The sequence below is a fragment of the Zootoca vivipara genome, chromosome 5 (assembly GCF_963506605.1).
Source record: "Zootoca vivipara chromosome 5, rZooViv1.1, whole genome shotgun sequence".
In the NCBI taxonomy this organism is placed as follows: Eukaryota; Metazoa; Chordata; class Lepidosauria; order Squamata; family Lacertidae; genus Zootoca; species Zootoca vivipara.
In genome coordinates, this window is record NC_083280.1 from 43,085,965 (window position 1) to 43,100,390 (window position 14,426).

General features: G+C 43.3%; 1 protein-coding gene across 4 annotated transcripts in view; it reads left to right on the top strand.

Annotated features, from left to right (window-relative positions):
* The first annotated feature begins 6,393 nt into the window (after positions 1-6,393).
* Positions 6,394-14,426, top strand: part of LOC118093703 (prominin-1-A-like) — a 42,184-nt gene continuing 34,151 nt past the window's right edge. Inside the window, exons 1-4 of one of the 4 annotated variants that reach the window (XM_035133305.2) lie at positions 6,394-6,608; positions 8,033-8,123; positions 8,288-8,338; positions 8,438-8,724. In XM_035133305.2, the coding sequence (XP_034989196.2) occupies positions 8,595-8,724 (130 nt within the window). In that variant the 5' untranslated portion in view covers positions 6,394-6,608; positions 8,033-8,123; positions 8,288-8,338; positions 8,438-8,594. The other 3 variants (XM_035133308.2, XM_035133307.2, XM_035133310.2) reach the window with 3 other exon arrangements.

Below are 14,426 nucleotides of genomic sequence, written 5' to 3' on the forward strand. Positions count from 1 at the left end.
AGCTATTTTTAGCCATCTCACCCCTTGCTTTTTCCGGTAAGACCAATTGCAGTCCTTATCAGTCGCGTCAACAGGTTTACCACACCTATCAGCCAATCACCCATTCCCACCACCCTTCTGACTAAGACCCCTCCCCACCCTCTCACTATATATAAGGGTCTGGTGACTTCTGTTTCAGTGTATCTGAAGAAGTGTGCATGCACACGAAAGCTCATACCAATAAAGTCTCTAAGGTGCTTGCTACTCGGCTAGTAAAGCGAGATGAGCGTCACAACCCCAGAGTTATCCACAACTGGACTTAACGGTCAGGGGTCCCTTACCTTTACCTTTAAGGTGCTACTGGAAGGAATTTTTAAATTTTGTTTCGACTACGGCAGACCAACACAGCTACCCAACTCATACTGCAAGACTGTGATGCTCATATAGCTTTATCTGTAAAGAATGGCCCCCTCAGGGCCTGCTCCTCCCCCTTGGAAATCTACCCTTAACTGCCCAGTGGGAAGGATCCTGATGTGTTTTTATCTGCTTATTGTGCTTTAAACATATGTCACTGAATATTAATTGCAAGCTGACTTGGTAGGATTTATATTCTGAATGATTGGGATATAAAGAATTGCAGTCCATAGTAAACAATAGATTCAAATCTCAGAGTGAACCTGTCTAGTATGGTAAAAACTGCGCTTCACTCCCCTAATTAATTCACTGTTGATGATGTAACAACAACAACAACAACATTCGCATTAGCCAAAGGCCATAGCAACAAAAAAACAGCACACTGTGTACAATAAAAGATCCTATTTACCTCATTTTTCCTCTTTCTTCTTAGTGTCTTAACAAATGAAACTGATTTGCAAAAATGATACATGTTAAAATATGAGCGACACTGCACACACCTTTGTAATTCAAGAAATCTTTAATAAAAAATATTTTTTTAAAAAAAGCACAAATTAGAATCCTGAATTATCAATCAGTTGGTGGCCCTTATTCTAATTGCCCCAGCAATGAAGCTAGCAACCTTAGCTGTTGTCTGATCATTTAGGTCTGATAGAAGGAAATGCATTATGGCCATGGTTGAGCGCCCTGGGATGGTTAGAAGGAGTAGGGTGATCATCTCGTTCCTCAGGTCTTTATAAAGGGAACAGGACATGATGTATTGAAGTGTACATCAGCTTCTACTAGTTGCATAAAATGGAAGGTCCAGGGACAAAGCCATCTCACTTCTGTGTCACAGCTGGAGATTGTTACTTAGGCTTTAAAATACAGGAAGGTTATTGTTATGTTGTGATGTTGTTGTTGTTGTTTAGTCGTTTAGTCGTGTCCGACTCTTCGTGACCCCATGGACCATAGCACGCCAGGCACTCCTGTCCTGCACTGCCTCCCGCAGTTTGGTCAAACTCATGTTCGTAGCTTCGAGAACACTGTCCAACCATCTTGTCCTCTGTCGTCCCCTTCTCCTTGTGCCCTCAATCTTTCCCAACATCAGGGTCTTTTCCAAGGATTCTTCTCTTCTCATGAGGTGGCCAAAGTATTGGAGCCTCAGCTTCACGATCTGTCCTTCCAGGGAGCACTCAGGGCTGATTTCCTTAAGAATGGATAGGTTTGATCTTCTTGCAGTCCATGGGACTCTCAAGAGTCTCCTCCAGCACCATAATTCAAAAGCATCAATTCTTAGGCGATCAGCCTTCTTTGTGGTCCAGCTCTCACTTCCATACATCACTACTGGGAAAACCATAGCTTTAACTATACGGACCTTTGTCGGCAAGGTGATGTCTCTGCTTTTTAAGATGCTGTCTAGGTTTCCCATTGCTTTTCTCCCAAGAAGCAGGCGTCTTTTAATTTCGTGACTGCTGTCACCATCTGCAGTGATCAAGGAGCCCAAGAAAGTAAAATCTCTCACTGCCTCCATTTCTTCCCCTTCTATTTTTATGTTGTGATACATAACAGTTATTGCAATGTCTGTTTATGTCTTTAGCTTATTATGCCTATTATAGGTAGGAACTGAAGTCTTTCTGAACCCCTCTGAGTTAGTGCTCTGACACAGCCTCATGCCCTGCCATGTCTGCTATTCAAGAGGGTGTCACTCAGATCATGGGGAGACTAACAAACATACTGTGGCATGAGCTTTTGTGGGCCAGAACACATTTTAATGCTCGAGAACATTTGTGACAGGGCCAGAGAGGTGTTCGGTTGAGCAAATATGCCAGCAGATTCTGGTCATGTTTACTCTGAAGAAAATCCCACTTTATTTAATGGAACTTATTTCCAAATAAATGAGCATTGGATTACAGGCTTAGCTTTTCTTTTTTGCTCTGGAAACAGGCAGAGACAGCAGCAATTAAAGGAAATCAAAATATTATTTAACAAGCCTCGAGTGCATGGTAGTAAGAAGCTGCTTTTCTTCTAAGAGGAGTTGGAGTAGGTAACAAAATACCAAATGTGTTACCCAACAACTCATACAGTATACCATTAAATACTTACTAAAGATAAGGTGAACAAGCAACAGTCAATTGTGTCAGTTAATAATTCAATAATAGTTGATAAAGGAAATCAGTACTAATAGGCTTTCACTTTTAATTATTACTTAGTGCTTTTATGTTATTCTGCTGTCTCCTTCAACTCATTGTTCCACCAAATCCTTCCCCACAGTGCCTGCAATTTTCACTCAAGCAGCATTCCCACACAACACCCAGACCTTGTTCAGCGCGGCTTCCTCTATTTGGTTCTGCCTCTCAGCTCCTCTCAGTTGCTCTAAGGCTAAGCTTACTGCTAGCTGCCCTTCCTACATGCGGCCAAGACTGGGATTCACCAAGGCACAATCAGGTGCCTTCAGGTATCTGAAGAAGTGTGCATGCACACGAAAGCTCATACCAAAATAAAAACTTAGTTGGTCTTTAAGGTGCTACTGAAGGAATTTTTTTTCAAGGCACAATCAATTATTATAGGGCATGCCAGGTTAACCCAGGGTACTATATCACTCCAGCTGCAGCTTGTTGTCTGCAGCCTTCACCAACCTGGTGCCCTCAGCTATTTTGGACTACAATTAGTAGTAGTAGTAGTAGTAGTAGTAGTAGTAGTAGTAGTAGTGTTGCCACCTTTGTTCTGGCAAAATACATGACAGGGCGGGGTGGGGTGGTTGGGGGAGATTTTTTCCCATCTAGTGATGAAGTGACTTTAGACCAATCCATTGCAATCTATTGCAGCCAAACCAGATTGCCCTTCTGGAATTTGTAACACACAAACATGCGCGCGCGCACATACACACGTGAATTTTTAAATCTGTTTGCACTTGGCTACCCAGAGCTTAAATACATGACCTTTCACAGACATGCATTTGGTGAGGATGCCTAATTTGGCAGAGAGAGAAAGAGGAGACCTGAAATACAGGATAAAACTGTATCAATACAGGACATAGCATTTTACATTGAAATGCAAGGCAATCCTGTATTATACAGGATAGGTGGCAACCCTAACTACAAGTCCCATCAGGCTCAGCTGAAAATGCCCCTCTCTCCCATACAACATAGTTTCTCTGTCTGTCTTCTCCACAAAAATGTTCCCTTTCATTTTTGTTTTAACAAACACCTAATATTAGATAAGGACTATTTCTATGGGGTTCAGTCTCATCACCATCTTATTTGTATGCCACCTTTCCATAGAAAAGAATTCTGCGAAGAGGTTTATGACAAAGAAAACAGGAATACATCTCAAAACCAACCAACAATTTCATAATACAGTCACAACATAATAGCCAATATAACACCATACCCAAAACCACATCAATTCAGTACTGTACGTATAACAAGATTGCACTAATGACATTACATCTCCTGGCAATAGCTTTCTGGCATTGCCAAGAAAAATATTAACCAAATCACTGAACAGCAAAATCTATTTCAAGAGCCATCCTCTTCAGTCACAAGGTAACCTAAGATGTTCCATGCTAAAGTATGGTTTATGTCCCATCATCCAGATTATGTACTTGTCTATGCAAACATGTTTACCAATAAAAACCCAGAAAATGTCGGCCACACAAAACTGATAAAATGGGAACTGAAAGGTCAGCAAGTGTTGGGAAGGTTCCTTAATGTTTACTTAACATTTAAATCTCCATCTCTCTCCTCCCCCCACATTTCCCAGTAGCCTGAACAACCTCCCATGATGAACTACTTTAATGAGAAGTAGTGTGTGCCACATGCCTAAGTCTTCTTCCATAGTTTGAAAAACTTTAAATCCTGCATGCATAGCATTACACTCTTGCATTCCATGCAAATTCATTCTGAATAATTATTCCCTCCAGGGTTATTTTGTACAGTAATCACAATCACCAAGGGCTGAACTACACAATCAGCAGACAACTTCACTATAATGGGCTTCCAATAACATTATTGGCCTGAGAGGCTTTGGAATGCAGTAGAAACATCTTGGTGCCTTGCTGTATCCACCTCCCAGCACTGCAGGTGAGACGGATCTGGGCTCTTTCCTTCTGCAAGAGAAGAGAACCTGGCTAAAAATGCAGCATGAAAAAAACAAGCTTCCTCCATTGTTTGTCTTTTCTGTTTTACTGTATAGCTTTAAATTGATGCTTATTGTTTTTGTAATACTATGTAAACTTGTGAGTTCTAGCTGAAAAGTATTATATACTGGATTAGACACTTTTAAATTGAAGCTAGGAAAGTAAATGCTTCCCTTATATGAAACTCATAGCAATCCTTCCTCCAACAACGCTTTTAGATTTTGTCATTTTCCTCAATTCTTCTACCATTTGTCTTTTCTCTTTGGATACTTTCCCATAAATCACAGATGTTTTGCAAACAAATATATTATAGGTTTCCAATTTGAAACTGGGAGCAGATGATTTCTGTTAATTATAGGGGTGTGTCAAAATTAAAATATTGAAATTGTATTAATGAAAATTAATACCAAAAAGTAATACTGTATACAAATAAACAATGATGATGACGGTCATACGTAGTTTCTGTCTGTTTATAAATAATTTATAGATAGATGAAGTTGTACATAAATTCACTCACATATTTTTAAATTATTACCAAAGATGGAATCCAAGGGGATGAACTGTGGAATTAAATAAACTTGAGAATGAGGGAAGGGTGAAAAGAAGGATTACATTTTGATAGATTATCTTATTTTGGGAATAATAATATTAAAAGGCAGCCTGATATTTGGTAGCGGAGGCAGAAAATGCAAATGGAAGCCCTATGGTAACGTAATTAATACTTGACAACTTGGTAGCTTAAAATCCACTGTGTGAGGAAGACCACAATTTCATGCATAATGGCAAAGACAACCCTAATAATAATATTAATCAGATTTGGTGATCCCAACCCAAATAGCGTGGCAGCAAAATACAGACTAGGTAAGAGTTTTTGCACGTTCAAGAGACTCCCCATATTTGCAGGAGAGTGTCACAGTGTTTACAAAAAACAGACCTTCTGAAGCCACAATAAAGGGAGCATATGCACAAAGCCCACAGAACAGTTGTGTGAATTCAGAGTTAATTAAAGACTTGCCTTTTGGCTCATATGTTTCCTAGCCACTAATAACAGTTCCTCTCCAGTGCTATTATTTATGATTTTTAAATGAAAACTGATAATCCCCTTGATCATAAAATATCTGAGAGGTGAACAAAAGTACATTGAGAATAAAGATCCAGAAGATACATACCCAGTACAATTTACGGATTTACACTCTTTTGAGATATTAAAATCTAGCTAGGATCAGGCAGTTTGTAATAGTATTTAGTGTGTGGGTAAGAACATTATTATGCTATTATTATAATGTCCATCCAGTATGGTGTACAAGCTTTTTTCTTCAATAATAATAATAATAATATAATGTATAATGGAAGAAAATCCTTAATTATATTCAGTACAATGCTAGCAACAGATAAAACTAATAACCATTCATTTCAAAAAGTGAATAGTAAAAAGAAATAGTTTTGTTTTGTGTTTAGTGTTTTATTGGAAATAGCCATTGGAAAGCTTTATTAATGTATTTATTAGAGTTTTTTTAATACGTTGGGTTTAACTGCATAAAATTATTTTAATAAATATAAATGAATAAAAGACCTGGAAATGGAGAAAAAGAAAGTTGCTGAGGAACCATCTTGTGCTCGGGGGAGAGACAGAAGCAGTCTGGTGAGTTGGGAAAGTATCCAGTTCTCCATCTATCCGGACCTCCCGCCCGCTTCCCTTGAGCATCTAAGAGTCTCCAAACCTCCCGAGACTTCAAGGGGCTGCGCTCAAGAGTTTCCTGCGGGTTCCGGCCTTGGGGGGCGGCAGGGATGTTCTCGCTTGCTCCCGGGCCGGGGAGGGGGCATGGGCAGCTGGGAGGGGCCAGGCCACCGAGCACCGACCGAGAGAAAGCGGCCGGCGGGCCGGCGGCGGGGGAACGGAAGGGAGGGCAGGGCGGGCGAGTAGGCTGGATTGGAAAGGAGGTGAGGCTGTTCTCCTGGGTCCAGCCCCCTCGCTCCACGCCGAGGGAAATCCGCTATGGGGATCGGCGCCCGACGGAGCTCCCTCGCTGTAGCCTTTGCTCTCCTTCTCCCACAGAGGCTGCGCCCCCCATTGTCCGCGAGGGGGCAGCGGCAGGTGAGGCGAACCCCCCTTCCCAGGCGCGCGTGGGTTGGGCGGCTTTCTGAATCGATTTTCCTCTCCCCGGCCTGAGCGCGACCAAGCGTGGGATCTGTCGGGCGGGCTGAGGGGAGGGGGTCGGAGCGCGCGAAAGAAGTTGAGACTTTCCTTTCCTAACTCCCTCCCGGGCGGCGGACAGTAGCACTTGGCCGGTCGCCGGAGCCTGGCATGGCGCGGGGAGGGCGAGTGAGTCCGTTCCTCCCTCCCAGCCGGTGCTGAGCTCCGTGGCAGCGGCGGCAGCGCCGCTTACTTCCTCCTCCTCCTCCTCCTCCCGCCGTGCCGCCTCGTTGGGGCGCCGCAGGTGAGGAGACTTTTCGGTGAGAAGGGCTTTCCGGGAGGAAGTGTGCGAGCAGGGTTGCTTGGAGGGTGGTACGGATGGGACGGCCAGGGTGTTTCATCCTGGCGGCGCCTCTTAGTTCTGGCTGGTGTTTCCTGAGTAGGGGGCTGCTGTCTGGGATGTTAGTTCTTGGAGTGGTAGAGGCTCGAATTTGGCGCAAAAGAGGCGCGGTTTCTACCGTGGGCTTCATAAGAACCAGAGAAATGCTCTGGCACCGAGTCAGGCCACAGGCTCATCTTGTCCGGCCACCTGTTTCTGCCCCCTGCCCCCGTGACAGCCTGGGCCCCCGGAAAGCTTCCACATCAGCTTGGAATCTGGCAGGGATCTCGAGGGTCATCCAGTCCAACCCCCTGCGATGCAGGAATCTCAGCTAAAGTTTCTGTCCTGCTTTCCTCCCTCTCCTTCCAAGTAATATTCAGAGGGACAGTATTCCCAGCCTTTAGCTAGAATAGTTATCTATTCACCCTGAGGTTCATGTGCAGTCCTGGAAAAACGCAAATGTACTGTTGACATGATTATTTTTCTCCAATGAACTCTGTAGTTCAGGAGGGCAGACAATAAGCACATAAAGTTGTCCCCTCCCCGCTGAATTCTATGCTGGAAAATGCGTCACCTGTTGAATTTTGGTTTGTCAGGCAGCGATTAAATACATAGTGATGGTGATGATAACAAACAACTTGCCCCATCCCATCTCAGAAGAGGTTTGCTAACCCAGCAATTCATTTGGGTGATGCAGCTCTGCAGCCCAGCGTTGTTCAAACCATTCTGGCGGGGATCGTAAGGGTAAGGTGCAAAAATGGCTTTGTTGTGCTTTAATTCTAAAGCAGCCTTCCCCAGCATGGTGCCCTTCAGATGTTTTGGACTGCAATTCCTATCGGTTCCAGCCTGCACAAAGGCCAATGGGAGATGTAGTCCAAAGTGTATGAAGGGCCCCAACTTGGGACAAGCTGTTAGAAAACAATCAACTCCTCGGCATGACTGCAATACTGGGCCCTGCTGCATCATGGTCAGTGTTTGAACTCCTGAAGTCTTCTTTTCCTTGCAGTCGTTTGCATTTTCTTGCTGTGCTCTTGCCCATATACTGTTGGCTACGACTGAGGTTGGCAGAGGGGAAGGTGGCAGTATTCAGATGACAGGTAGGGCATATGCCTCCTAACCTTCTGTGCCAGGCCCCTAAACTACTGTTTGAAGGTGGGGTGGCATGATTTGGCTAAAATTGGGCGAGGAGGGAGTTAAGGGCATGAGCTTGTGGATTGCATTAAGGGCCTCCTATTTTCTGTGTCCTCTGTCCTAACTCCAGAACATCCCTGTTGACTACATTACTCACCCACATCCCAACTTGGACAAGGAAGTAGGTGCTATTTCATATCTGCCCCCACCCCCTACCGCAGTATTTTCCTGGTTGATTTCTGAACTGCACCAACTCACTAACACTTTTGCTTTATTGCAGGCAGGCAGTTGAGCTCACTGGTCTGGTGGGGCAAAATTCTCTAATCTTTTGCATCCAAGTGCACAGGCAGGGATTCCTGTGAAGGAAACGATCTGAAGCTCCTCAGGATCTTTCTTGCCCAGGAACTTTGAAAGGGGCCTGCAGTTCCACTACCAAGATGGCTCTGCAAAACTTCACACAACCTCAATATCACCCACAGCCCACTGGCCCAAGTGGTGGCCTGCTGGGCTTGTACAGTATGGCGTGCTCCTTCCTAGGGATGGTACAACCCAACACCTTCCCAGCAGGTAAGTGGTATAGCAAGGCAGGTTTTGCCAGACCGGGTCTTCCCTATTATCAAGGGCTACTGTGGTACAGAACAAAATTGGGTTATGAGCCTGTGAAGGGAAAACGTATCTTCTCCAAAGACTGTGATCAACAGCTTATGCACACGGGTCCCACTTTCCAAACACCCACTAGGTGGAAATTCAGATATCAGAACGAGAGCATTTTTTACTTTCTTGTTTGCTTGTTGGAGAGAGGGGAAACTGATGGGACAAATCAGAGTGCATTTTGCAGAGGGATTTCCTGGTTTGATTTTTTTTTGGGGGGGGAGTCAAAACTCAATGGTCAGGAATGCATTAGAAATTTCCCCATAGGAATAAATGGAGATCAATGACTTGTTATGCAAATGCTCGCCAAACGATTTCAGGGAACACATTGTGTTTAGATAGCAGGAGCTGCATGTACTGTGGAGTTGCCTTTGGGATAGATGTTTCAGTTGACAACTTTCCCAGGATGAGACAAGAATTGATAAGTGATAAGGGGTGTGGATGGCAAACAACTTTTGAGTTTCCAGTACCTTGCTATGGCACAATGCAGGGATACACTGTCTACCAAGTGCTGGAGACAAAGGGCTGCACCCTGTAAAGTTGGCCTGTTAGTGCGAGGACTACAGCAGGACTGCCTCTCCCCATGTACACCCACACCCACAATCTGTTCTTTATAACTGGGGAAACCCTGGAACAGATTTGTGGGTGTGTAGACGAGAGGGAGAGGAATTCCTATTACTGAGGTGGAAGTTCTTGTACTAAGGGGATGACTTTGGATACAACCAGAAAACTGTATTTTACTACGCTAGGATGAGATATTGTGTCCTTTGTTTTTGTGACAGTATGACTAAAAAAGTGGGTGGAGGAGATGATGGGGCATAATTTACACATAAGTGAGTCTGGCAGATAGAAGCCACATACCATTAGCTGCTGGGTGCGTTTATTGTGCAATATTCCTTCCTCAAATGTTGAAAAAATATGAGCCAACTTTTGGAGAGTCTTCATAGCTATTGAGAGAACAACATGCAGTGCAATTCTGTGCATGTCTGTGCAGAAGTAAGCTCCAGTGAGCTTAATGGGAATTACTCCTGTGTAAGTGGGCACAGGAATGTGACTTTTATTTCTCTCCTTGCTCCATTTGCCTGCTTGCTTGTTTCAGGCTTCTGTGCCAATCACCAGAACAGGTTTTTTTAAAAGTGTAAAGAAACTTCTTAAAAAGAAAAATAAACTGCTGAACAAATGTTTGATGACTTATTCATGCAGGCACTTGAGAAAACAGCACAAAAGGAAAACTGTGTCTGAAGCTCAGGAGACAATATGCACCTAGTTTATAACTACTGTGTGTGTCCTTTGAGGAGGGAAGGCAGAGGGAAGCAGCAGGCACCCTGCAGCAAAACAAAAGTCCACACCCATTCCTGTTTCTGTATACATCTTTGTGCAGTTTAAGACTAACTTTCAGCCTACCCATATGCATTTTGCATGATAAACCTCCAAGCTATGTCATGCTTTCTAATAAATGGGGCCAGACTTTCATGTAAAAATCCAGCGGAAGGTCTCAGAGGTGCCAGAAAGAGAGAGGGATGATCCAGAGACAGCTCCGAACATATTGGTTCCGGTGACAGAAAATACAAATGGCCCCTCACTACCAATGATTTATTTAATTGGATCTCTGCCCATTTCACATATACCGTAATTGCAGTTTACAGGCAGCCTTCAAAGATGCAGCCCCACATACAGTCCAATGCAGTAGTCAAACCTGGAAGTTACCAGAGCATGGGTAACTACAGCTCAAGGCTCTCTGAGGTCAGAGTGCAGGTCACCTGACATCACCAGCATGGCGTTGTCAATTTAAACTGTCCCTCATTCTCTGTGTTATATATATGAATAGGAGGGAGACAGGATTAAAGGAGCGTGGCAGCCTCTGCTTCCTCTAGTTTGGCCTTGAGGTGGGCTGTGTTATCTGGTATAATCACGAAGAAGGCCCTGAGATTATGATTTCTTATCTTCTAGTGATGCAACTTAAAACGTTGTTGGGCCCTCTTTTTGTAGCAGTGTGTTGCATGCTGACTCATGTTCTGTTTGTGGTCAGCAACCTTAACTTCATGACCTTCCCAACAGTTACTGACTCCTGCTCCTTTAAAGACCAGACACAGACAGACTCCTAAAATCAATGATTTAGCTAGTCACAATTTAATGATTTGGGGTTTTTTGTTTTGTTTTTTGAGTAATAGCTAGTGAGGATTGGTGCCCCTTTTGACCTTCAAACCATCAAATTGGTTAGGTATGAATAAGATCCCTGCCCTTATGGAAAAATTTGACTCACAAATTAAGACTGGCAAGAGGAACAAAGCACAAAGATACTTTTGCGGGGAAATGCTGGAGCCTTATTTCATCCACAAATTCTCCAGAAAAGCAAGGACCAGTTCCAACTCATGGATCACTTAATATTATTATTATTATTATTTTTAAAAAGCAGATGTATACTGTTTTAAGTTTGGTTGTATGTACAGGAATACAGGTTTTCATAATGTATTTTTGGGGCGTGTGAAATGTAAAGGGGGGGAAATGAACAAGGTCCAGCCTAAGAACATCCATGCTGGATTAGTTTGAAGGTCTAGCTGGGTCTGATTCCAAGAATGGCCATCTTGGATGCTTCAGGTAAGGGATGAAGCCAAAAGCTTCCTCTTTGTTGTTGGTCCCCATATATGGTATTCAGAGGTTTATTGCCGGGGGGCGGGGGGCGACCGTTGTCAGTCCTGGGGCCACATTCCCTTCCAGGCAATCTTCCAAGGGTTGCATGCCTGTAATGGGTGTGGAAAAAGGCAAAGTGCAGGGAGCAATTAATGCAAATATTACTTTTCATAGATTAGGCTATTGTATTTTCTTAACACACACTCACACTCTCTTTCATCCATCCAGGCAGGCAAGAGGCGTTACCATTTGCTACACAGCAGAAGAACTGAATACCTGTCATTTTGCAGTTTTGAGGGATCTTTTTGGAGTACCTTACAGTCTCCTTAGGATTTTACTGTGCTGAATATTGTGGCGGTCATTTGCAAATCTCATACCTGCCTCCAGATAATTTGTGAACAAGTTAATTATTGCTTGTCACAATAGAAAGTCCTTCAAGGTGGCCTTCATGGCTTATTTCCCTCATTTGTTTATTCCCTCTGCTTTTGATTGTTTGATCACTTGCCATTCCATAAGCAGACCTGTCCTCTTATCCCATGACTGCTAAGTTTACTCAAGAGCTTTTGGTAGGAGACTCTCTCAGATATTTGCTGGCAGTCCAATTATGTCAGCTGGATCAGTATAATTGATCTCCATGTTTTGGTGGCAGTCTCACATACTTATATAAAGACTGGTTAGGCAGTACTTCACTGTGCAGCACGCTTGCAACCTGAAGAGCTGGGCCTGAGCCACCCCATTAGCATGGACTTTGCCAAACTGCAGAACCCAGCCAAAAATAGACACCCTGACATTATTTTTCTGTCCTTCCGTCATAAACCCCTGATGCCCAGAGTAGTTATTTTTTAAAAAATATACCTTTTGTATTAGATGTGGCCCACATCATTGCCGCTTTTTTTCTTCTTCTCATTTTTTACCTCCAGGTATGGATGAAACCCTGCTTGATCCTGATGTATATATCCACTTAGATTCCCCCCCATTTTGTTAGCCAAAATGTTTGAAAATGATTTATAATCATTATTTAATAATGATATAGGCCTATAATTTTTTGTTTGCATTAGATCCAAATCTTGTTTTGTAATTACTGTTATATAAGCTTCCTTCTGGGGGACCCAGGTGGCGCTGTGGGTTAAACCACTGAGCCTAGGGCTTGCTGATCAGAAGGTCGGCGGTTCGAATCCCTGTGATGGGGTGAGCTCCCGTTGCTCGGTCCCAGCTCCTGCCAACCTAGCAGTTCGAAAGCACGTCAAAATGCAAGTAGATAAATAGGAACCGCTACAGCGGGAAGGTAAATGGCATTTCCATGTGCTGCTCTGGTTTGCCAGAAGCGGCTTTGTCATGATGGCCACATGACCTGGAAGCTGTACGCCGGCTCCCTCGGCCAATAATGCGAGATGAGCGCGCAACCCCAGAGTCGGTCACGACTGGACCTAATGGTCAGGGGTCCATTTACCTTTACCTTTAAGCTTCCTTCCATGTTCCTGGGATTTCACCTGTCTTTAAAATCTCATTCATCACATCTTTCAATTGATTCAATCATTGTTCACTTAACTTTTTATAATATTTTGCCGTTAGTCCATCTGGCCCTGGAGACCTACCACTTTTTGTCCAATTTATTGCCTCTAAAACTTATTGAGCTGTTATTTGGGTATTTAGAATCACTATTTGTTCCTCTTTTATTTTTTTGGCAGTTTAGTATTTTTTATATATTCCTCTATTTTGGATTTTTTTTCATTTCCTTTTATACAAATCTGAGAAATATTTCACAAATGCATCTCTTATTTCCTCCATCTTATCTGTAATTTTCCCGTTTGCATCAATTTTATTAAGGTAATTTCTTTGTTCACTTTTTTTCAGTTGCCATGCCAACAGTTTTCCTGATTTATTGGCATGCTCAAAATATTTCTGCTTTACTCTTGTTGTTATTTTCCAGCTTATTTCTTCATTCACTATCATGGAGTATTGGGTTTGTAATGTTTTAATTGCCTGCTCTACTGACCCTTTGTTAGCTTTTTTTGACAGTTCCTTCTCCTTTTCCATAATTTCATCGAAGATTTCTTTTTTCCTTTTTCCTTTCAAGTTCCTTTTAATCGAATTTTGTTGTATAAACAGTCCCCTCATTACTGCCTTACTTGCATCCCAGACCGTTTGTAATTTAGTCTACCCCTGGAGGTTTATTTCAAAATAATCCCCCAGGGCCTTCTTTACTTCTTCCATAATTTTTTTATCTTCCAATAAATCTTCATTCAATCTCCATCTAAATGTAGTTTGACTTTCTTTTTGAAAGGGAGGGAGTGAGGAATATCTGTTTGATGTCCACTTTGGCAGGAGTGGCACTCTTCATAGAACGCATGGGTACCAATATATCTGGTTGAGGCAAGGGAGCTGTTCCAGCTTCAGTCAATCATTAACTTCTCTTAAAAAATTCCCCCCCCCAAGTGATCTGATTCCCAGATGCAGTAGAGAGAAGTGTGTTTGGGGGACAGGGAGGAGGAAGGGAAAGAATGGAGCCAAGAGAGGTGGCAAATGGGACCAGGAAGGAGGAACTGGACGGGGAAGGTGGATGTCTTGGGAGGGAGGAACAAGAAGTGCTGTTACCAAGGACTCTGTGGCCCAGTTATACATCACACTAAACCAAACAGTGGCTTAGCACAAATGAACAAACATGCTGGTTCCTGGAAAGAAAGCCGCAGCTGCTTTGCTCTTTCTACCTTGCTGCTGAAAGCTATAGTTTGGCTTCGGGTTACATCTGAACCTCAGAGTTTGTCTCAATCCAGAAATGCCACGAGCTGTAGCCAAGGCTTGTTCTGTGGCTTACCACTCGTGGCTTGTCTGGGAGGAATAAACCAGGAGTCCGGCTCACAGGTGTGAACTGTGCCACAGAGTCCTGGCAGCACCTCTTGTTGCAATCTTCTCTTCCGAAATCCACATGGGTCCACAGTAAGCATTATAAAGTTTTAAAGGCTTGGTTCAGAGCCACGTCCTCAAGT